Source organism: Procambarus clarkii, chromosome 64 (assembly GCF_040958095.1).
Source record: "Procambarus clarkii isolate CNS0578487 chromosome 64, FALCON_Pclarkii_2.0, whole genome shotgun sequence".
In the NCBI taxonomy this organism is placed as follows: Eukaryota; Metazoa; Arthropoda; class Malacostraca; order Decapoda; family Cambaridae; genus Procambarus; species Procambarus clarkii.
The window spans coordinates 15,002,519-15,028,895 of NC_091213.1; the positions used below are offsets into that span (position 1 = coordinate 15,002,519).

A 26,377-nucleotide genomic window follows, 5' to 3' on the forward strand; every position below is an offset into this window, starting at 1 on the left:
GGTTACGAGTTTGACGAGCACTGGCTCCAGTTTGATATCGGAACATCTATATAAAAACGTGAACTCTGCTCGACAGTAATACAAACAAGTATCACTTACGACAATGAGTCAGTTTATACCCAACAGAACAAATAAGTTAAAAATATAATTAGTGAAGAATACAGTTAACAAGGTAGACACCACCGACCACACGACGCCGGGGAAGATAACCCACATGAGGCGGCCACGTAAACACCACATATTTGTAGTTAGGCCAAACCTAAAAACCACAAAAAATTGAATACCGGAACAGATAAGCCCAAGTCAGGCGAAGATGAACCCCTTGCCTACATCCTTGAGTCACTGATAAGAATAAAACAAAAAAAGTTTGATCTCATTATGCCTAGGCCTACATCCAAATTTTCATGACATGCACATTCATATTAGCCCGAGTGCTACCGAAGCAGAACCTACTCCCAGTAGATTTAGGCAGCTCTAAATCTAACCTAAAATGATTGAAGATAAAATACCTAAATGTATTGGGAAATAGTACATTTAAAGAGTACAGTATTGGGAAAGAAAAAGTAGATTAAGGCAGCGTCTGGGATTCTCTTAGACGCAGGTTCGAATCCTCGTCACGGCCCTTGTGGATTTTTTCATTGGAAAAGAGTATTGGGAACCTAAACCATACACCATAAACAGCACGAAGACAAAACATACCATCAAAATAACATCATCCCCTTGGATTAGTAAAGTCCAGCCGAGAACACAAAGGATTTCCACTAATAACGAATGATAAGGAAGGCCCCAAATTCATAGGAAAGCCTATATCAACGAAATATGTGCCGGTGGTGGCCATGGGACCCACACAGAGCCACATACAAACCATCAGCTCTTTCATTATGAGGAAGGGAATTATCAGGACAAAGCCCCCAAGCCATTACGACTGCATAGCACTTGGTAGGGATCAGAATAAGGATTTGGGAAGGGACGGAGGGGAAGGAATAGTGCCCAACCACTTGAACGGTCCGGGGTTGAAGACCGACCTGCATGATGCGAGACCAAGACCTGGCTCTACCGTCCAGGCCGGCCATTCTTTCATCACAAACGGTAGGCCTAATAAAGTAGGCCATATGACGAATCATAAAAATGGACGGAAAGTGGGCACACGACGGAGGGGGAAAGCCCAGAGAGCGGGATGAAGGCCCAGAGAGCGAGACACATCGGCTAAGATGAAAGGCGGAGGGGTTATGCTGCACCTATGAGGAAGGCCTACAGAAACTAAAGATGACACAAAGAAAAAAATGAACCCAGAAAATTATGTAGAAAGTGAAAGGGGGGAGTCGGGTTAGATTTATAGAAGGTATATGTAGGAGCAAAGATCCCTTCAGTACAGGGTCCACTATTCATTAACATGATAGAGCGCGTTGGGGCTACCCTGGACGCTGGCTCGATACCCACCAATGTTTATATTAAGGCCTAAAGGTTACTTAAAATTAAGACACCTTTGTGCATCCAAACAAAACCATGAAGCCCATCTCATCTTACACGATGCAAAACGCACCAACAGACTTCCTGAACTGATAGGAAAGGAAATAACAAAAATTAAAGACGTTGGAGCATCACAATGAAATGGAGATGCATACCTCTATGGGGGAGATTACGGCGACACTGGCTTTTATGGCCCCCTGCTGCGCTCACATCTGCCGCCTCCACCCTGTGGGATTATACCCCCTGACTGCTTGCCAGAACACCCGTGGCCTAGCTCACTTTTGCCCAACAGCCTCCACCCATGTTTCATTTCTTCCTACATCGATGAGCCTTCCCATGGTACAGGCTGTACAGTACAGGAGAAATTGATAACAAGTTTAGGCGATTCGATATCAAGAGATCGATACTGGCTGTGGGATGGGGGAGGGTCGGAGCTGGGGGAAGCTGTGGAATATGGGAGGGGACTGGGAGGGTGATGGGAGGGAGCCAGGAGGGGGGAAGCATCATTGAAGCGCACGTGGTCACCCTCCTCGCAGCTGCTCCCAGTAACCGTCGCCTGGATTCCTGTGTTGTGGTATCCAAATACACCTTATCGTTTCATATCGTGCAAATCGGTTATCATGATTTACTGCCACACAAGAAACATGTCTGAACGATATAACCTTCAACTAAAGATTCGGTTGGTAAGCAAGAAGCCGTTAGCTTTAATTTTAGGTTCCATCGCTGTCGGTAACGCTTCAACAAGTCCTTTAATAATCCCCCAACGCCTAACGCAGTGTGGCTGTTTCCAAGTGGCTTTTAAACTCTCTCTTCTTCCTCTCAAGTTTAAAAACATCAACACACCTAACTGAATTATTCTGATTAAGAAATTGCTGTTTAATTTTGTAAATAAAATTGTAATAATATTAATCACCGGGCTATATGTTCACTGGATTATAATCTTCATATGTGATAATAGTGAGGCATATCTAAGGCCTAAAACTGAAAACAAATGTACGGCACAAAAATTGTGTTGTTATATAAACAAGTTGAGAATATTTTATTGGCCCCGCATATAAAAATTTGACAAAATAGTAAGCCCAATGAGATTTTTAACTTTTATTGTCCCAAAACATCTTTTGCCAACAAGTTCAGCTAGGGACGGAGGCCCGACGCCTTCCACAAAGAGGATAACACAGGCAGTATCTTCAGATCTCCAACCACCAAAATAAATAATAATCACCAGCACACTGCATGATAGAATGCACTTTCAAAACACACACACACACACACTAGGACGTGTGTGTGTGTGGCGCTGGTGGCTGAGTGGACAACATGCTGGTTACGTAGTCTTGTGGTCAGGGGTACGATTCCTGGTGCCGGCGGAAACAAAAATGAGCAGTTTCTTTCACCCTGATACCCCTGTTACCTAGCAGTAAATAGATACCTGGGCGTTACATAGCTGTTACGGGCTGCTTCCTGGGTGTGTGTGAAAAAAAAATAGTAGTAGTTAGTAACAGTTGATTGACAGTTGGGAGGCGGGCCGAAAGAGCAGAGCTCAACCCCCGTAAGCACAACTAGATAAATACACTTTATACTGATTGATAATACGGTATTGTAAACAATGACTCCACAATATTTGAAAGTGGCACCGACTTCGTTTGAGGTCTTAAGGTTATCTTGAGATGATTTCGGGGCTTTTTAGTGTCCCCACGGCCCGGTCCTCGACCAGGCCTCCACCCCCAGGAAGCAGCCCGTGACAGCTAACTAACACCCAGGTACCTATTTTTACTGCTAGGTAACAGGGGCATAGGGTGAAAGAAACTCTGCCCATTGTTTCTCGCCGGTCTGCGTTAGTCGAACACACTTCCCAGAAACTTCTCTTTGTTTGACTAAAATACTACAATATAGTGTATGGGGCGGTGATAGAATGGTGGGCGTGTTTAGAGGATTGGGGAATGGGGGAAGGGGTTATGTTTGAAGGATGATGCCAGCGGGTGTTAGGAAGATGGGGTGATGTTAGGGAAATGGAAGTGTGGGTGTGATGATGATGATGATGTTAGGGATGGATGTTAGGATGAAGGGTATTCAGCTGGGATAGCAGGTCTCGAGAAACTACCCGGGGGAATTTTGGTCAGGTGGGAATCCCTAGAAAAACCTCGATAGTGGCCAAGAACTCATTAAATCAGCCAGGGCAATTACCGGGTCTTGCCGCCAGTACCCTCCTTGCCCTGGGGCTCCTGGGGGAGCTGCCTACTCACATTTAAAAGCACAATTAGTAATAAATCACACAAAATCTATTTCAAACTCGTTAACAGACAATGGCTTTAACCTGATCAAAACAAATAGTCTAGACCCAGCATTCCTCAAGAAACAATAACTATCCAAGTCTTCACTTATTGTTACCCCTGTTACAATATTGATAGAATTTCGAACATGCAACTTTAAAACTTGATCAATATAATGGCCTGAAATCCAGAAAACAGCGTCTCTTCAAGTGTTTAAAACTATTCCCGACGTTCAGCATTGGTTCACACTAACATACAGTAAATACAACATCATTTACACAGCTACTATGGACAACACGAAGGGTTACACACTAGAATACAAAATGCTCTTCTCACAAGAACGCTGTGCGTACTAGTGGCTTTACAAGGATGTAAACACAATGTTATGTACTCTCACAAATCCAATGTACCTTCTTGTGTATAATATATATATACACACAAGATATATATATATATATATATATATATATATATATATATATATATATATATATATATATATATATATATATATATATATATATATATACAAGAATACTCTTCTTTCATTCTACTTTGCTCTGATGAAGGCGAATTAGCCGAAAACGCGTTAAGCATTCTCTATTTTTCAAATGTGGTTTTTCCGCATACTTGGATCAGTGTTTTTGTGATCATTGTTGCATATATATAAATAAAAATATAAAAATAAATGGTTAGTCACACAGGGGTCACATGATCTGTACAACCTTTGGGGTGACCTTTAACTACGCAAATCTCTGGTAACAATACGCAAGAATATTAACAGAAGACAACTTACCTTGTACACAGTGTCCGTAGGTGTGTCTCAGCCTCGTACTTATCCAAACAATTGTCTGCTGGGAGTCTTAGGTAAAGGAAATAATTTGTGGATATATGTTAACGAAGAAAATCAATTTTCAAGTTCTCATTCGTGCACAAACTACACTGCTTAAGTTAATCTTCATTACCGTATATAACTCACAACGTCGATTGCCATTCTAATACCACATATAAAGGCAAAATAAATCTTAACGAAACTATTAAAGGCAAACTCTCTCATACAGATATTTTCGCAGACAGTAAAACACCCATACGACTCGGCTTTTGTCCAGTAACTGACGGCTCGCGGTGTTTAGCAGTGTGTGCTGCCTGTGCTGCCGTAAATGTTGTCGTACTGTGTGTGTGTGTGTGTGTGTGTGTGTGTGTGTGTGTGTGTGTGTGTGTGTGTGTGTGGGATTGGAGTCTAGTCTACTAGCCTTCACTAGCAAACTCTGCCTGAGCATAAGAATTTCTCAGTATTCGTGGGTGTACGAAGTAGTTACAGAGTTCAAAGTATCTTGCATATACTTTGTGTATGTGTGTGTGTGTACTTTGGGGATTAATATCCCATTAAAGACTTTGTACCTCACCTCTTTCCTATCTGTATACCCATCCCACTGAACTGTAAATCCATCCTTCTGAAGATTTATTATAAAATACGAAAGTACTTAAGGAAATTCCTGTCTTAATTTTCCTTCGTGGTCTGACACGGTCATTTATATACACACACACATATATATTAATATATCTACATATATTTATATATATTTATATATATATATATATATTGCTAAGAAAACTACTACAAATTAATGGTTTTTGTTAAAATAAATCATGTTTAATTTGCACCTGGTAAAAACACACTAATATAAATCCGAAATGCAATGTTTACACACATGTCAGTGTTGATTGGTAGTTGAGAGGCGGGACCCAAGAGCCGAAGCTCGACCCCCGCAAGCTCAACTAGGTGAGTACACACTAGTCAAGTAATTTATACAGGAGCTAGTGACCTGTGTATATTTTAAATACAGGAGACTATATATTATATATATATATATATTATATACATATAACTGAAAACTCACACCCCAGAAGTGACTCGAACTCATACTGCCAGGAGTACTCTGGTGCTCCTGGCAGTATGGGTTCGAGTCACTTCTGGGGTGTAAGTTTTCAGTTGCATATATGCCTGGGGACCATTCAGGCTTGTTTGCATATATATAAAGGGATTTTTTTCATTAAGACGCCTACAGTAGGTATACACACAGCAATGTGCTTCTACCCTATTCTATGTATCCTTAGATCAAAAGCTAGTAATGAATTCACCTAATATTCCCATATCATAAAATGGGAATATTAGGTGAATTCCCATTTTATAATAATTATAATAAATAGGAATAATTCCCATATCATAAAAACAATATTATACGAATCCTTACAATAAGGGCTGGACTAAATAGGTGTACAAACTTCAGGCTAAATAGGTGTACTTCCTAAATAAATAAAATTAAATAAAAAATAATGAACAAAAATACATCCGTCTAAATCACACATATTTGTGTCAAAGTGATTAACATTTAGCCAACAATTTGAAAGGTGACATATATTAGAAAAAGAAGTGTACTTTACACTTAGAGGTAGGTAGGTGTACGAACCTATGTACCTCTTGGACGTAGGTTCGAACCCTCGTCACGGCCCTAGTGGATTTGTTCAAAAGAAGTGTAGTTTACCATTAGAGCAGTGAGACAGATATAAAGACAATTTGTATCACAATATTAGGACAAGGTAAGGTACTGTATGGCTCTAAGGGGTTCAGTTCCTGATCCGATTATGTGCCTCTGTAACCCATTACACCACCGCCCACGGGATGGGTATGAGGTGCATAATAAAGAAATTGAAGATTGATTGATGATGATTAAGCCACCCAAAAGATGGCACGGGCATGATTAAGCCACCTTTTGGGTGGCTTAATCTTCATTAATCAATCAATCGGCTACCTGCGAGTTACAGCACCGCTCCTGTGCCAGGTAAGTCCACTACGGGCTCACCATAGCCCGTGCTACCTAGAACATTTTGTTCAGAGTAGCTTAATCTAAAACAACAACGACAGCTACCTAACACTGCTGTGTTCAAGGGACGCTCAGGGGCATTACTTTGCATGCACAACGTTAAAGTCTGACATGTGATGTAAAAATAATCATATACAAGCGTGCTTGATCTTATGACCAGCGCTCATGAGAGCCATTACTCAAATGGGTCACAACGATTTGAGCCAAGAGTGTTGTTGTTTTAGATTCAGCTTCTCGGAACAAAAGTTCCAAGTATCACGGGCAATGGTGAGCCCGAAGAAAGGACGGGCTGTATTGTCAGTCCTTCCTCGTATACAAAGATCCAAGGTCATTAATCCAGCTGCCAAATCCCCTGTTTATGAATGATAAGCGGTTTACATACTGATGACGTCCGAACACTTCCGGAACAAGTGCTTCATTCACATCTTTTGTTCAAACCACAATTCTATAAATGCTTCATTCACGCACTTCAAATACAAATAATCGCCAGCAGAACCTAAATACCTAACCTAACCTACGCCTAACTATACATAGAATTTTTATGTATAATATTAATTTATATATAAGAACAAACCAATTTTTAATACACAGTATGTTAAAATTGATAAATGCTTCTGGGGGGGTGACGGCCCCGGCTTTGAACAGCTTAGTGAGAACGGGTTTGTTTGTTTTATAAGGCATGCTTGTGGTGTGTGACGTCACAATATGTTATGACCCTTTAGTTTTATGCCAGACTGGGCAAGTAAGAATATCAGGTCTTAAATAACATCTAACGAGCACAAATGGGGTCCAACGGCTTTGCAAAGCAATATCCACTTTGAACATTGCCATTTTGATCGATTTTCATTGAAATGGTATACACCTCATTGAGGTATAAGCGAGAAGACTTGAGTTTGAATCCTAGGCATTGAGGGCCGATTGAGTACCGTTCCTTCAGACCATCACTGGCATCAGCCTAAATATATTTTAATCATCGGTATTCTGTTTTGATTTTCAGCAGTATGTAACCATCTGCAAACACTGATATAAACCCATATCTTCTGGTAAGGTAGATAAGATGTATAGAAGGTTAGGAACAGAAAGGACGCACGCTTTAACCCATCTGGTAGTCTGTTAGTAACCTTTTTCCACCTTGTTGTCCTCCCTTTCACTGAGATCCTTTGTCCCTCTCCAGTGTTACTCCATTACTTAGCTTAAACACTTCTAAATACAGCAGGGAATTTATCGAGTCAGAGTTTATGTTGTCTGTGCAGGAAGGTGTCTACTGCTTTCTGTTAATGGAGGAAGCTGCAATCTACCCTCGCTTTCCTCTTTAAGTTCTTACCATATAAAATGTCAGACAATACTTCTCTTCAATAACTCGACTGTTTAGAGATAATATATTGGATTTTTTTTATAGTTCCATACGTGTTCTGGTCAGTCTCTAATACACCACAAGTGATACTTTTGACTTTTAATATCTGTCTTCACTCTTCAGTGGGTCGTCATCCTAGTACACAGGCACCCACTCCCCCAGTGCTTCCGTTCCAACACGATGATAACTTTTCCCTTTTAGGTGACGAGGAATTGAGCAAGGGGTCTGTAAAGAGCGTCTGCTGTGTCTTTTAGTATACACAGTGAGTTATACGTTTGGGTGCGTGCCCTTCATCATATCCACTATCTCTAATTGCTTAACTAACTAGTCTGATGTCACTTATATTTCGGTCAGTCTTTCATTTGGATGCGAGTGTGCGCACGCTTGTAGTGCATAACGTAATTAACCAGCGGTCTGCTTGACATATTAAACAAGATCACTAATGATCGAGATAGTAAATATAGCGACAAAGGGAACTGCACAATTCGAGAGAGAAAGAGAGAGAGACAGAGAGAGAACTATTATGACACAAATACGTTTCTCCTTTCAGCTGTACGAGGAAAAAAATTACAAGTTCGTGAGTTAAGAACAGAGAAAGTGGCAGTGGAAAGTAATAGAGGAAAAACACATTAAGCTAAAGAAAGTTCCTGTTCAAAAACCTGCACTAAAGCATCGTGATGAGAAATTTTAGTTTTGGACCGTAATTTGTGGAGGCTTTGGTTTGTATACTAAATATTTTCATACAGAACACAAATATAAACACAATAACACTGTCGCACCCAAATGTTTAGTAAACACCGAACGCCTATACTAAAGATAAATAATTATTATGAATTAATTGAAAGGAGAAACAGACACCAATTAAAACTTAAAAAACTGATGTATCCGTCCTCCTTTACTGTCTACCTGGCCCAGTACGTAGTAGAAACACGGCCATCAGGAGATGGCCGTCTTGTATCATATTATATCATAGCAGTATCATATTTGATTACAAAGGTCTGTATTACGACTATTAGTAATGGTCAACGCAATGAGGCGTTCCAAATATGCTCGAAAATGGAAACGGAATTATTTGAAGAAAAAAAATCGTAATAAATAATAATAATGTTGAATAATAATTATATATAAGAGTAAAAATAAATGTTTCATAAAACAAGAACACATTATTATGCAGATGATGAGTCACAATAACGTGGTTGAAATATGTTGACCAAACCACACACTAGAAAGTGAAGGGACGACGACGTTTCGGTCCGTCCTGGACCATTCTCACAGTCGACTTGAGAATGGTCCAGGACGGACCGAAACGTCGTCGTCCCTTCTTTTTCTAGTGTGTGGTCTGGTCAACAAGAACACATTATCAACAGCAACACACAGGGGCGTGAACAGCACGAGGCTTCTACACTCATGAGGTTTCCAAGACCCACAAACAATTACATTAACGATAGTTTCTTATGTGCTCAGCCGCCACAGACTCGACAACATGTTTATATATATCCAGCTTTTATGAGCAGTAAAACTTTTTAATTAATATCTGAGAGATTTGTCTCTTCTCCGTTGTGCAGCTAATTTTATGAGGTCATAAAGTATGTTCATACGAGGAGGTGAGTTTGTGGTGTGTGTGGAGCCAGTGGTCTCTGGTATGGCACGAGAAGGCACGAATGGGAAGAGGGAGAGAATACACGAACGGGAAGGGAGAGAGAATACACGAAAGGGAAGGGGGAGAAAATACACGAAAGGGAAGGGGGGAGAGAATACACGAAAGGGAAGGGGGAGAGAATACACGAAAGGGAAAGGGGAGAGAATACACGAACGGGAAGGGGGAGAAAATACACGAAAGGGAAGGGAGAGAGAATACACGAAAGGGAAGGGAGAGAGAATACACGAAAGGGAAGGGAGAGAGAATACACGAAAGGGAAGGGAGAGAGAATACACGAAAGGGAAGGGAGAGAGAATACACGAACGGGAAGGGGGAGAAAATACACGAACGGGAAGGGGGAAGAGGGAGAACACACGAAATTAAGGAAGGAGGATGAAGGGAGAGGGCGTACAAGTCACTGTACCCATACACATTGGACACAGTAAAGAAAGCTATAATTTAAGCTACGGTCATCGACGTCTCATCAACTCCCTGATTGATTGATGAAGATTAAGCCACCCATGAGGTGGCACGGGCATGAATAACCCGTAATCATCACATCCGAAAAATACTGGGTTCCATTTCCGCGGCATTTGTTTTGTTTAGTTTAGTTCATTTATTATGCACCCCATACCCATATTGTAGGCGGTTGTGGAAAGGCCTACAGAGGCACATAATGGGTTCAGGGACTGAACCCCACAATTAATTTAGGTACAGTTTTGATGAGCTAGTTACATAATTATTGACCAAACCACGCACTAGAAAGTGAAGGGACGACGACGTTTCGGTCCGTCCTGGACCATTCTCAAGTTAGTTACAAAATTCATTGCATATCGTCACATCAACAATGGGCCCGAGACCGACCACAAGTACAGTTTCTAAGTTAAGCAACTGACATGTGTATTGGTCAGTATCCAACCTGACATGGTGTGGATTGCATCGTTGGGAATGCCAGCAGTTGGCCTTGGATGCTTTCATGTCTCCCACTATGAGGAAACCAATTAACAAACTCCCTTGCAGAACGCGTCATTATTTCACTATTTGTTAGATGCTCCCGGACGCAGGTTCGAATCTTCGTCACGGCCCTTGTGGATTTGTTTGTTTATTTGTTAGAGTTCCCCATCTAAATTTGCTGTTTAGAGTTAGATTTATGCTGTTTTCTGTCATCCATACACTGACCAATGTAATTCTTTGCATTAGTCGGAGACAGGAAGCCTATTAAGGTTATCGATCCCCCCCTTCCCCCGAGGCCTAGGATAACATCTATGGATAATCTCATCCAGATACCCATTTTTTTTTATGTAAATAGCAGATGATGGATAATGTGACGAGGTGGGCCTCAACCCGTCCTCTTAAAAATAACGTCGCTTTTCGCTCGTATGCGCGCTATGGCCAAAAGTGGACGTAATTTGAAATGAAATCGACTCACAAAAGAGACGTACGTAGCCTTCTTCAACACCCTTCACGTCCCTCTTCATGCCGAAGTTACCCATTAATTTTTCAATATAAATCATTTGCCAATCTTCCCACCACTTTGGAGTGCATGTAGACTTAAGTAGCATTGAGTAACTGTTCGCCTTTTGTACCGGGTTACTAGTTTAAGCTAATAATAACTAATTATGATAATATAATTATTTATTATTTATTATTAAAAACAAAACAAAAATAGTTATCCCCAGAACACTCAATTTGTAAGAGAAAACGCGGTAAAGAGCAACAGCGAGCGAGAGAGAGAACGATTGATATAGCAGGGGATACTTTAAGAAAATAGAAAGACGCTAAAAATCGATTTATACCAACGTTACACTAACCGTTGCAGCTTTTAAGGTAATCACCAGGAAAAAATGCGAAGCCAGTCTGATTAGAAAACACGGATGGGTCTTGAAGACAGACTAGAAGACCTGGCATGAGGGGGATACACTGTGAGAGCTGGGAGGAGGGGATACACTAACATAAGAACATCATTTAGATTTTTAAATGATTAGATTAGATAAATTAGATTTGTTATTCAGGTAAAGATACATACATTGAAGATGAGTTACAAACATAGCATTTCGGACAAGGTGAGGGGGGGAATGATGTTCTTATATTCGCCATCATCCCATATACTGTTGATGTTATTCTGTTTATGTGTTATTTTGGAATTATATCCACTCCCATAATTTTCTCTTTCCGATTCCTGTAGTTGTCTTCCCCTTATGATGTAGATGCCTTCTGGTCTCCTCTCTCTTTCCCTTTCCCATCTTCATTACCTTACACTTTTTATTAAATTTCATCAACCATTTGTTTGACCACTCTAAAGGTTCTCCTGTAACTTTCTGTTATCATCTGTATTAACGTTCCTCGTCAACTTTGCATCACCTGCAAACATTGACATGTCAGAGCTCAATCCCCAGTCCCTCAGTTAGGTTGTTCATATAAATCAGAAACAGCAGCGGTCCCAGGACAGAGCCTTGAGGGACCCCCCCCCCCCCACTTGTTACATTCCTTGAGCTTGAAACCTCCTCCTTGACAGTGACTCTTTGCTCTCTGTCCTTTAGTTACTCACCCAGTTGAGTGCTTTGCCAGTTTTCCCCGCCTGCTTCTCCAACTTGTTCCACAGTTTTTCATTGGGAATAATGTCAAATGCGCTTTGACAATCTCTGAAAATAGTCTACTCGGGTCTCCCCTAGGTCGAGCCACTGACCTTCCTCAGGATGGCACCCCACAACAGGTGCCTAACTCCCGGACACCTATTTACTTCTAGGTGAACAGAGAACAGTGAAAGGAACGTGTCTAACCATTTCTGTCCATGCTAGAATTCGAACCAGAAATCCCCGATTGTGCAGCCCGTTCTCTCAAGCGTTCCCAACGTCACTAAAATGATGTATCAAATTACCCGGAACCTTAACCGAAGAACCACGAATAGAAAATGAGAACATATCAACTTTGCGAGCCGCTATGATATTTAGTACATCAGTCTTTGGCCTTAGGAGATTTATACGTCAAAATGCGATGTACAGGACGGGGTAGAGGACCTATCGAGAAGGAACCGAAGTTATACTAAATACATTTATTGTTATGAATGGTCCATGTTATGTAGACTGTGTACTGTATACACACACCAACAAAGTTGTTTTTTTTATTTATATATACAAGAGTTGTTACATTCTTATAACAATGTTGTCACGATGTTACGAGATGTTACGATGCTCTCTTAAGTTAGGATGATTAGTTAGTTTTTAGAGGGGTCGAAGGTTATCCTAGATTAGATGATTTAATTACGTGGGTTTGCACAATTAGACATGCTATTTACGCAACAAATTTCAACATATTACTGTTTAGAATTGCAAATCTTGCAGTTAGGTAAAATAGGTGTAAATATGTAAGAGTTTTTGGTGAAAATGGGATCTCTGTGTACATGTATGTATATGTGTACGAGTATATATAACATTAATAACTGTGTAACTAGCGTGAAAAGATTGTTATTTGCTTAGCTAAACGAACTAGCGAGTTCAGATCCAGCACCGATTATATATGCCTCTGTAACCCTTTACACCACCGCCCACGGGGTGGGTATAGAGTGCATAATAAAGAAAGAAATTGAATCTGGACAGCAAGCTGCATCTTGAGGTTATCTTGAGATGATTTCGGGGCTTTAGTGTCCCCGCGGCCCGGTCCTCGACCAGGCCTCCACCCCCAGGAAGCAACCCGTGAGAGCTGACTAACACCCAGGTACCTATTCTACTGCTAGGTAACAGGGTCATAGGATGAAAGAAACTCTGCCCATTGTTTCTCGCCTCCTTGTCTATCCATTATCGTCTCGCCGTCAACGTTCCCCTTATCCCACGCTCAAATCACTTACCCTTCCCCCTGGCCAACACACGTCTGAGTTTAATAACACATTCACTCCCCTTATGTGTCTTTCCTTCCCTCCCTTCCTCCCTCCCAGCTGTCACGTGCCCAGCGTTTCAACTTCCTCCGGCTCACAACTTCTGAGGTCCTCTTAACCGCCCTCTCCTGTCTCCTTATCGGCTTTTCCAGCGAGGGAAAATTCATTATCAAGAAGGGGAGAGGTAGGGGGAGGGCAAAGGGAGAGGGAATGTGAGGCAGAAGAGAGAATGAGGGAGATGGGGGAGAGAAAAGAGGGAGCAATGGAAGGGAAGTGTGGTAGGGATGAGATAGAAGGGAGGGGCAAGGTAGGGTAAGGGAGAGAGGGAGACAGGTAAATAAATTAGGAAGGGTGGGTGGAGGAGAGTAGAGAAGATACATTGATTGATGTCTTGATAAAGATAGCAAGACGAAATAAAAATAGGAAAGGTAAAGGATACAAGTGAAGAGTGAGGAAAGAAACAAAGGGATGGGAAGGGGTGGAATGGAAAGGAAGGGTGGAAAGGGTGGCAAGGGTGAGAGAGGGGAAAAGAGGATGATAGTTAACCCATGTCTTCTTCCTCTTATCATCATGTCTTTATATCAATTAGTAGTTCTTCCTTGCCACCGCTCACAGCGTCTCCTCTCCCTCCTGAGGACCTGACAGCGTCTCCTCTCTCTCTCTCCTGAGGATCTGACAGCGTCTCCTCTCCCTCCTGAGGACCTGACAGCGTCTCCTCTCCCTCCTGAGGACCTGACAGCGTCTCCTCTCCCTCCTGAGGATCTGACAGCGTCTCCTCTCCCTCCTGAGGACCTGACAGGTCTCCTCTCCCTCCTGAGGACCTGACAGCCTCTCTTCTCCCTCCTGAGGTCCTGACAGCGTCTCTTCTCCCTCCTGAGGACCTGACAGCGTCTCCTCTCCCTGCTGAGGAGCCGACATCGAGCGGCAGCGCCCCTTGTAATATCCGGGTTGCATTAATGTGCTGAATTTAAATCCAAGTTCATCCGATGAGCCTCTTTATTATTTTTCAACTATGTCTCGGTGAGGGAGAGGGGAAGGTGAGGGGAAGGTGAGGGGAAGGAGAGGGGGGAGGGATAGCTGAGGGAGGTGAGGGGTAGTAGAGGAGTAGGGGAAGGAGGGGGGGTTATGAGAGTGAAGAGGAAGAGAGAGGTGACGTATGATGAAGGGAGGGATGGAAAAGGGAAGGAAGGGGTAGACGAGGTAAAGAGACAGTGAGTAGGTTGGGTAGTGTACTCTGTCCTTCCCTTAGGGGCAAGACTAGGAGCAGGACGACACAGAAATTGTGGATTTTTTTTGTACCCGAAAATGCTTCATTGTATATTTCATTAGTTAGGATATACGTTTGATTTTGTATTTATTTATGGGTGGTGCTTAATCATAAACGTTGCAGCCAGTGTTATAAAAATATTCAAATAATATTCGTAGTGTCAAGAAAAATATTTTAAGTATTTTGTTATCTGTTCATGGGGTGCATAGTAAAGAAATTAAGTGAAAAAAATTGTTAATTTCTATTAATAAGTATATGTAACACAAGCGTTCAGCTCTTCTCGGTGTATATATAACGAGAGTATACTTTAGACCGGTCGGCCGAGCGGACAGCACGCTGAACTTGTGATCCTGTGGTCCTGGGTTCGATCCCAGACGCCGGCGAGAAACAATGGGCAGAGTTTCTTTCACCCTATGCCCCTGTTACCTAGCAGTAAATAGGTACCTGGGTGTTAGTCAGCTGTCACGGGCTGCTTCCTGGGGTTGGAGGCTTGGTCGAGGACCGGGCCGCGGGGACACTAAAGCTCCGAAATCATCTCAAGATAGACTAAAGTATGATGAACGTCAACCGTCCATAGGTTGACAGGCATTAACCCCATCACCAAACACCATTCAACCGAAACAAATCTGAAACAATATTAAAAAAACAACTTGATTACGCAGTGCATTATAAAGTTACATTAGTTTAGTACAGCCGCGTAGATAAATGACCGCCCCTGACATGGGAACTCTGAAGCAATACATCATTCCCATGGATCAGAGAGTAGTTGGAAATATTCATTATTGATCATCTATTTTTGCTGCGATAACGATTATCTAGTTTACAATAGTCTACCCAATAGTGATTATTTCGCTATTGAGAGTTACGGTTGCCTTACGATAATCCTCTTTAATGAAACGATTAAGAACTCTTGTTCTAGTGAAAATGTTTCTTAGAAGAATGTAAATTAGACAGGTGTGTGTAGGATAATATATTATCGTAATGCAAAATCGAGAATTTTGCAGAATAACTCATCTTTAAAATTATGCATATTATATAAAAAGCGTTTTAGTCTTCAAACTGCATTTTATAACACAAAATACGAAACAAAACCATACTGCGAAACTTTTAATAAACATTATTTGAAATCTGGTATCAGTACACTGTATATTAATTTTAATAATTAAACCAATACGAAAAAAATGCATTAAAACTGGGCGAAACATTTTGAGGCTATAAACCCCGAACCCCAAAAATAATCTCTCTTGGCATGCCGGAACCCAAACACATTAGACCAGTTATACATCTCTCATTTTCCCTGTGAACAAATTTCAATAGCCACAGTGGGGCCACGTCAGACTGGGGCCATGGGGGGGGGGAGGAAAGGGAGGAGATTAGATCGTCCTGTAAGAGGGTTTCATTCAATACCGGCAACTTGGGTAGTATCCAATTATGATGAGCGCCGCAGACGGAGGATTGGAGAGCTTAAACAATGCGTCGGATAATGTGTTAAAAGCGATCGTAGCCTCTTTAAGGCACAACGCATGAAGGGCTAATTTTGGTCCATTTTATTTTTATTATTTTCTACCACAGTCGTGGCCACACATTTACAATATATATATATATATATATATATATATATATATATATATATATATATATATATATATATATATATATATATATATATATATAAAACCACCCAGGTACAGGTAGTTTACCTTGGCCACTGCTGGGGATCCCACACACAACCCAAGAGCCGAAGCTCAACCCCCGCAGGCACAACTAGGTGTGTACACACGCACGCCACGTAGCCTCCTCCATCCTGGGAAAAACAGCCCCTTTTATACAACTTCAAAAGCTGTGGTAATCTCGTCCTGTGGATAAAGTACAGCCAGTCTTTTAAGAGAAGTTCGAAAGTTTTGTAATGTCTAAGAGCAATGACCACTGTTTCGGACCATTCACCTGTGATGCATTTTTTTTGGACCTTCGACCTTTTTTTCTTTTCTTTAATTTAGTTCTGAGAGCATATACAACTACTACTGTGATGTGGTAAATATCAACGATTTACTAATGTATGAAGCGTAAATTCAATCTGAAATTTGTGACAAAAGTCCTAAATTGAACATAAAAATATGATTCGTCCAAGATATCTTATCTCACAATATAAGATATATATATATATATATATATATATATATATATATATATATATATATATATATATATATATCAATATGTTGATATATTGCACGCACAATATAATGCAAACCACAATATCCTGCTTAATAACATTTAATTCAAGTGAATCATCGAAGAATCAAACGCGAGTCTCAAAATTAGGAGACCATCGACCTACCAACCAGATCATGAATACTCATAATGGAAGAATTTCAAGAGTGCCTAACTGGCACCCAACAAAGATTTTATACCTTCATTTGGCCCTTTTCGCCCTCCATTCTTGTCATATAAAATGCAAGACACAATAACTTTGGTAATAACGGGACATTCACATGGACCATCCGGGATTCGAACCACGGAAAATTCTCTCAATAGTAGGGACAAAGACCTGAGCCAATTTTCACTTCCCTACGTCATCATACTCTTTTAAGTAAACCTATAGCTCAACCCGACTCACCCCAACATTAAATAACCTAACCGAAATAAGAAATAAAATGTTCTGTTTATAAATAGTGAACACAAGGTGCCCCCTGTTACCTAGCAGTAAAATAGGTACCTGGGTGTTAGTCAGCTGTCACGGGCTACTTCCTGGGGGGTGGAGGCCTGGTCAAGGACCGGGCCGCGGGGACACTAAAAAGCCCCGAAATCATCTCAAGATAACCTCAAGAAGAGAAGGTGTGACGTTTATATTAATCGTCGTTTTTTACTAGTCTTAATCAGTGAACACTTGAGAAGTTTTCACCCTCCAAAACAATTATGTGGGCCCGGGGACCACCCCATCTAGTTTTGCCACTGTAAAAAATGCAAGTGCTTTGCCTAACTATTAAGGTACGAACGCACCGCACTTAATCTACCCAGGCCACTGCACAGAAAACGTCATTACATACGGTGCTTTAAATTGATTTAATAAGTCTCACTTTTAATGGATTGGTCGTTTCCGTAAAAAAAAATGCAACGTATTAGGAGAAAATAAACAGCAATGTAGTGGACCGCGTCCTTGTGTTATAACTTGGTAATTGTCAAGTATTTTAATGAATCATTAACAACCAATTTCCAGCAATTGTTATTTTGTATTGCAGAATACATATGACTTTAATTATGCGTATTTGTAAATATGGCAATGATGTTTTAAAGTCTATTAGAATACTGAAACTCCCCAGTAATGATGTTTGTCTAGTTTGATCAGCTAGGATTTTTATTTATTTATTGACACGTTGAAAACAAGTATTATGTAACAAATAATTAATTGCCACTATTTAGGTTATAAAATATATTTTGTTTGGAACTAAACACTTTTAACTATAAAAATAAACAAATACGAATGAAATATAGCCTACTGTTATTTTATGAATCCAAATTTTCCTCAAAATTATTCATTTCTACATCCACCTCAGGTTCCCACCTTCACCACTCTCAGGTGAAACACCTGAGTGTGTTTCACCACAACCACCATTCTCCGGTTCTCATCTCCTTTGGACACCCTCTGGTCTCCACCTTCACCCTCAGGTTCCCAAGCATCTCCTACACCCTCTGGTACCATCATCACCCTCTACCATCCCCAGGTCACCACTACTTCCACCACCCTCAGGTCCCCATCAGATCACCTCCACCCCCAGGATCACATCGACACCTCTACCCTCAGGTCTCCACCCTCAGGTCCCCACCATCACCCCCAGCAGGACCCCAGCTACTCAAGGCCTCTCTGTCCTTTATCAAGACGTTATCAGGTCCCCAGTACTAATGAAGAGGTTCCTACCTGTGACAGGTCTATCGACTGCTTGGTCAAGCAATAAATCTCGCAATATATTTGGCCATTGAACTGGAATTCCTGGGATTGGACAAATGATTTATTATCTACGTAATCATACTATTTTTAGTTTACTTTATTTGCTTTGAAAGCTTTTTCCGTGGAGGGAAGCTTACGGCTTAAAGGCTTTTTAGACTTCTCTGCTACTTAATTCGTCAAGATTTCTTCTTAACTAAAGTTTTTGTTTTATATCCCTGCCAAGGGCGCCTGACAGCTGAGTGTGCAGCGCTTCGGATTCGTAGTCCTGAGGTTCCGGGTTCGATCCCCGATGGAGGCAGAAACAAATGGGCAAAATGTTTCTTTCACTTGATGCCCCTGTTACCTAGCAGTAAATAGGTACCTGGGAGTTAGACAGCTGCTACGGGCTGCTTCCTGAGGGGGAGGGGTAACAAATATGAGGCCTGGTCGAGGACCGGGCCGCGGGGACGCTAAGCCCCGAAATCATCTCAAGATAACCTCAAGATAAGATAGGGCAAGTTTTCAAAATCCATAAAAGTTACTGTAATCCTAAGCATCAAAATCAAAGCGGAAACTTACGGGGACCATTTAGTCCCTGAAATACACTTAGTGACAACGCAATCCAAAATATATCGGACAGCTTACCAAAGCATCGGACAGCTTACCAAAGCATCGGGCAGCTGTCCAAGGCATAAGACAGCTAACCAATGCATCGGAAAATTAGCATCGAAACGTTTTTAAAGCTAATTTACAACAGTGACTTTGTTGTTGTCGTGTAAGGGGGCCCCCTCAGCCCCCTACACGACAGGGTTGCCGGGGGGAACTTGGCTAAGTGGACGGACTTGGGGGCCCTGAGTCCCCAACACCGCCAGGCCAGTCAGTCTCACACCCACGGTCAACGGGAGAGGACGCTACTGCGCTCTCTATGGCCTCGTTCAGTGGCTCTCCACCCAGCTTGAGGGAATTTTTATAAACCGGGATTGATTCCTTTGTGAAAATTGTGTAACGACGGGCTTATATGTATACGTGTGTGACTATCTACTAACGTTCGTGTAATTGAGGAACTTTTTTTTTAACGAGACGTTTTACTAACTTTGCAAAGTTTGACAATGCAGCTTGTAAAGTTATGAACGAAAACAACATAAATGGTGTGAAATTAAATATTACAAAACAAAAAGTTCTTACTTGAAATTGGACAGAATAACAAGCAAAGTTTTCATTCAGCTACCGACGTAGAATTTCAAGGTGAAAACAATTAACAATCGGTGGAGAGAGACGTCAGGATCGAGCCTATGGCATCCTAGCGTGTGTCAAGCGCCTAGTTGAGCCCCAGTTGAGCCTCAGTTGAGCCAACTTGGGCCCCAGAAGACAAATGGGAAGTCTCCCGGAGTTGTGCCACACACGCGAACATCTCAAACGGCCGTGAGGATTACAAGGGGGTTCGTGTCGTGGTTGGTTCTACAATATATAAAAGTTTATGGCCAGCTAGAAACGTTCAATAGGCCTAGGAGCATGTGACCTTTGTAAATCTGAGTGCAAATTTGGGAAAGCAAACATTCAAGACCGTGGACGGTATAATATACCAGCAAATCTATGAATGTGGGATTTTGTGATCCCTGCGACACGTTCCCAAGTCGTGAGTGCCTCAAGAGAAACTCTCAAGTGTGAGGGAGAAACTCTCAAGTGTGAGGGGGGTGTAAGGGAGATCTTACAAGCATCTGACGAGGGTGTCTACCTTCTGGAGGCTCTTGGAGAGGTGTGAGTGCCTCACAGGATGCCTGTAATAGTGGTATGATACTCTCGCTGCCTCCTGACACAGCCCTGGAGAATTATGTCCACGTAAGTCTCCTCACTGTTTTTATCTTGATAAAGTTATTATTTATTCAACGAGGCAGTAATTTTTTTTATATATTAGGGCTATTCTAGTTTGGTGTTAGGCTTAAGGCCTATCAACCGTAGGAGTTATTAATTAAGGCCACCACAATAGCTTACTGACCACCCAATTTACCACCACCACCACCCAGTTCCCACAGGTACTATATATGTTCATACTAGCTTAGTTCTTTCTTGCACATACTAAACCAACAACTCTCTCACTTTAGTAAACATAGTCCAGTTGTTTTTAAAAAAACTGATGTTTTTTTATATTTAAACCATTCATATATATATATATATATATATATATATATATATATATATATATATATATATATATATATATATATATATATATATTGTGAATTATTATTATATATTTAAACCATATTTAAACTATTATATTTATTTTTTATATTTAAACCATTCAGATGTATTTATTTAATTGTTAAATACTCACTAGAAACAGGATATATTAAGAATATCGTTGGGGCCTAGCTTCCAAAATTCATAATTTGTAAAAGAAAATATATTAGGTCTATATTTTTATATATATATACACCTAAAAGGGGTACCACCTCTTGTGCAAGTGTAGGTACCCATAGTCTCGGAGAAGAAAATAAAGAGTATTCAGAGAAGACCTTGTGGATCCTCACTGAACACTTTAGGTCTATAAGTATTTATTCTGAGGGGGTGGGGGAAGAGGAGGGGGATAGCGATGTCTTAGAATGATGAGTAAGATTAATGATAGCATCCCATCGTGAATTCTATCAAAGGCATTTCATTCACTTGGGTTATAGGAGCCTCGACCCTCAAAAGGCATCCTTGATCCTATCCGATATACAGGTCGGGCCTTATTTTGATGGATTTCCAATTGAACATATGACACTTTAAGTGGACATTGATAAAACACTCGAAACTATCCTTTTCTTAACCTTCACATTTGACTTGAAGGATACTGAATCATTTAGGTTGAACAAAGTTAACTGAAAGCTATTTTTATGAGGAGTAAAGAAAATGATGTATTACAAGTGAAGGGATAAATTTATAAATGGGAAGGTATGAAATCAGGCGGTATTCCCCTTCCTGTCAAGTGTTTAATTACCTAAGTGATTACACTTAATTAAACTTACATAAGTGTGTGTGTGTGTGTTTGGTAGCTAAGTTAAGTTTCCACTCTTGCAGGAAGCTGCGAGTGTTTTCTTTTTTTTCTGTTTTCTTATTTTTAAACGGTGAAGGAGAAATCCGAAACACCAACATCTTGCCAATGTATTATTTTTTTATTTAAAGAAAACCATATATTTAAATGGGACATAAAACTATAAGATGTTCATATACACATTCATTAGTACAGAAATCACACTTTAATATCATGCAGACAGAAAGAGGGAGCCTAAAATTAGTTTATATAGGCGGGATTGCCTATAAATTTATGCCTAACATAGGCATAAATTAAAACTTTCAAACCAGTGTATTATAGTCTTATTCGGCCTCACGTTGATATATAACTACTTGTGGGCTTTCACCAATAGAGCTAATATAAAATATCTCGCAAGAAACCAAAAAGAAAACCTCTTTTTGGAGACGAAGAAACATAAATTTGTCTACTCAGTGCTACTCAATCTTCCATGACATCTCTATCGTCTCAGTTTCGTTTTGGGTATACTTACAAGTGTTGCAACCCGGGCCAGAATTCATTAAGCATTTACGTGTTCACGTAAGGAAACCTGTGTATCTTAACTACACCAAGGCGATTTAGACCGTATTTATTCAATAGTACGAGCTTGGGGAAACGCTGCGAGGTCGTTTTCGTCCCAAAGATATTATTATAGACAGCCTCGTTGGACTTCTGAGTTATGAGCTGTTTAACATATGCACACTAACCCACTCTGAGGAAAGGTGTACAGGTTTCGTAAATTTGTACGTAAGCTTGATGACTCCTGAAGAGACAATCTTCAGCATTAATCACATTACTACTCTCGTCTCATCAACACCTTGATCTATTTGCCTATTTTAGTGCCACATTCAAAGATCACTTGGCAACGATCGAATCTCCTCAATACTGCCATTGCCCAAACGTTGCTTCAATCGGTACACTATCCTCATAATATAGACATGATGTATGAATGTGACGGTAAATTTTTATTTATTACATGTCTCCAACATACAAGCTTAATTTATATGCTTGTATTTCTTTGAACTGTATAACTATAAGATTTATTTTCCATATTTATTTTTAGTAACATGGTAATTATGGTGTATGGGTACGTTTTATATATTAAATGTTTTAAGAAATTCAGGATTCTTTCTAAATAGATCAAGTAGCTAACAGTCACTACTGTTTTTAGGCGTAGTTTTAAAGTAGCAGTGATCAGCTAGTTGTGTTAGATGCTGTTTAGCTTCACATGAAGTTAATTGGTAACTGTTTTATATATCTGCTTTTTATAAATATTTTCACAAGCCTATGAGTTTCATAACTATATTTAGCTTTTTGTGTGTGAGAATCTGTGTATTCTTGTTAATTAGCTCATTAGAAAATATGCTAGTTAAAATACGTTACACATATAATTCGAAGGATTTTTCGTTGGAGAAAATCTTAAATATATTTTTAACTAATTATGTTATGGGAGGTGAAATGGGTGATTGCATACCTCTGCGAAGTAGATGGGCTCTATATTGTCTTTAACGTGTTCGATGTATTGTATGTCCCTAATTCGTTGTAGAGACACTGTGTCAAACTACCGTTGGTTAATATTAGTCTTGTATCTGTTAACTGTCTTATACAGTTTATCATATCCCAACCCAGACATGACATCCTCTGTCTTGGCATGAAGTGGTTTGATATAGGATTACATATACAATACTATACTTCACTTGAGCTTGTTAATAAATTATTACAAATATATGTTGCCATTCCGTCCACTGACTTATGGAGTCGATACTAATCTTAGGATTTAAACAATCGAAACAGATCTAAAAGATTTAATTCTTGCAGGGATTCATTTTATGGCTAGCGGTGAGTGGACACAAGTGTCAGCGACCGGCCATTAAAGCAGCACTGCTAGATTGTAAAGCCAGCGACTTGTGTACGAGGTTGGAAAACTGGTCGGGGAGACGGGTGGGATGGCTCTTTACACTGACCAGTATTGTAACTTAATGATATCAGCAATATATATCTAGGCGGGCGATGAGTCACAATAACGTGGCTAAAGTATGTTGACAAGACCACACACCAGAAGGTGAAGGGACGACGACGTTTCGGTCCGTCCTGGACCATTCTCAAGTCGATTGTGAATGGACAATCGACTTGAGAATGGTCCAGGACGGACCGAAACGTCGTCGTCCCTTCACTTTCTAGTGTGCGGTCTGGTCAATATATCTAGGCGCTCGTGGTCAATGGTGTGTTAGAAATAGGCCTATGAAGAAAATGTAAAGTGAGCCGTTTCTAAGTAAACTCGTCTATTAATTTAATAGAGAACTTGTCTGTTTTGGGTATTAAACTGTTAGTTGTGTGTTTCATCACTTGTTTGTACAGTAGCTTATATGTAATTGATATTTACATACTGGGTCGTATAAATTTGTTTCGAGACACTGTATCCTACAAACCCCCAAACCAAATTGGTTATATAATAATAACTAGTTTAATTAAAATTAGATATTGTACTATGGAGCTAACAGTCTAAATTATTGCCGTTTATTATCTTCTGTTTTGTACAGTTTCGGTTCTAACAGAATTCTAGTGGTTATGGAACTCTCATGCCAAAAGGCTGGCTTTCTTTTAATGTGGTAGAGGCTCAGGATTAGCTTAATCTTGCCATTCAAACGTAGTTGGCACGTTGTGTCAAGGCAGGCATTAACACCTCAGGGTTCTGAGGTAGCGTAATCTTGTTTATTGTCTGAGCTTGTATGTGTGTACCGTTCCCACACACATGACATGGCGCTACGCTTAGATGGCTTTACCACAGTAGCTGGACATAGAATTTCCTCTCACAAAAAGATCTCTTCCTACATGAGCCAGCATTGTGCTTATAGAACGAAAAGACTTTAAAAGTGGATTCTCTCAAGATTAAAAGCTTCTTGAGACCATCTAATTTTTTTTTTTTAAATTTAGTTGTGATTTTTTTTTCTAGTTGAGATAAAGTATGTTGAATTTGTCCGAACAGATCAAAGGTTGGAAAGAGGCGAAGATAGGGCTCAGAGTGACTCATTAGGTCAGACCAGTCAAAACAAAAGACGCGGATTACGCTGAAAGTTACTTTCACGCTTCACTTGTTTTAGAGGGTGACTGCGTTCTTTGTTATGGTTAATTAAAGACCAAAGGGTAGGATGACCATAAAAAACTCACTACAACAACGTTTAATACCAGACAACTCAACCCCACACATTTGAAAATAAAGTGAATACGTTTTGATACGTCCTGGACCATTATATAGTTATTGCGACATACTGTCTTTATTTAATATTACTTCTGTAAATAGTGGTACAGCAATATACCTGCAGATGGTTCTGGGTATCGATGCCCTCGCATCCCTGTCTCTGACCGGGCCTCCATCTCCAAAGGATACCTGATCAACCAGGTTGTGTGTGATTCATACGTCAGGCTTCGAGCAGCCGCGTCCAACAGCCTGATTGACCAGTCTAGCAACCTGGTTGACCAGTCCAGCAACCAGGAGGCCTGGTCGAGAACCGGGCCACTTCATTGGGTATACAACTTAAGTAATGGGGTTCCTTTGTATTCGGGGGGACAGAAAGCCCGTTTTGAAGGTAAATCAGAGTTGCTGTTTTGATCATCGATGCTCCCTTATGGCCAAAGACCGACCTTCATTAGGATATGAAACCTACAGCTGTCACCTATCTTTCGGGTACCTATTTACAGTTAAATTGAACCATGCACTATATCGTCCTCAGTCTATGTTCATTCCATCCAGCGCTCGACCTGGATGGAAATTGTCGTACTAAAATCCCTTATCCTACCCTACCAGAGGATCCAAAATAGAAAACGGGCCAGTATGTCAATTTCGCGAGCAGCTACCATTTTCTAGTACGACAATGATGACCAAACCACACACTAGAAAGTGAAGGAACGACGCCGTTTCGGTCCGTCCTGGACCATTCTCAAGTCCAGGACGGACCGAAACGTCGTCATAATTCAGCCACGTTATCGTAACTCCTCGTCTGCTAGTACGATAATTTTTGGGCTTAAGTAAAATATACGTCAAAATGCGACGTTCTATTAGGAGGACGAGTTGGAGAGCAGGAGCCTGCACCCACCACTGTGCTCCTCGCTGTGTCTGGCTTGGCGCCAGCACCACCAGCTTAACGTGGCACTTTACCAGCGTGGCACACTGGTAGTGTGCCACACTACGAGGGTGGCACACTACCAGTGTGGCACACTACTAGTGTGACACACTACTAGTGTGGCACACTACCAGTGTGCCACACTACCAGTATGGCATACTGATAGTGTCACAGTCCCTAATTTGGAAAACAGGGAAAAGCTTTTGTATTTATGTTGCTAATAAAACTACCCTAGCCATTCTAGGCCTAATACACGCAATCTGAGGCCTAATATAAAACATATATATGCTTTACTAGGACTAAAGAATATTTCAATTTGGTTTTAGCTGTATTTTGTCTGGACTATGAAGTAAATAGTACCATATTTTATGTAATTATGCATTACATCAATATATATATATATATATATATATATATATATATATATATATATATATATATATATATATATATATATATATATATATATGTCGTACCTAGTAGCCAGAACGCACTACTCAGCCTACTAGGCAAGGCCCGATTTGCC

The 26,377-nt window shown here is 40.6% G+C and overlaps 2 protein-coding genes across 3 annotated transcripts in view; one reads left to right on the forward strand and one right to left on the reverse strand.

Annotated features, from left to right (window-relative positions):
- Positions 1 to 26,377, reverse strand: part of LOC123769005 (uncharacterized) — a 312,934-nt gene that overhangs the window by 111,858 nt on the left and 174,699 nt on the right. The window contains exon 1 of one of the 2 annotated variants that reach the window (XM_045759938.2): positions 4,534 to 4,835. The exons of the other annotated variant lie outside the window; for it this stretch is intronic. The gene's annotated coding sequence lies outside the window, so the exon portion shown is untranslated. Of the gene's footprint in view, positions 1 to 4,533; positions 4,836 to 26,377 lie in introns of those variants that run through there. 2 annotated transcript variants of the gene reach the window in all.
- The window catches only part of LOC123769004 (uncharacterized), a 44,471-nt gene continuing 37,667 nt past the window's right edge, over positions 19,574 to 26,377 (forward strand). Inside the window, exon 1 of the mRNA XM_045759937.2 lies at positions 19,574 to 20,517. Coding sequence (XP_045615893.1) covers positions 20,470 to 20,517 — 48 coding nt within the window. The 5' untranslated portion in view covers positions 19,574 to 20,469. The remainder of the gene's footprint in view (positions 20,518 to 26,377) is intronic.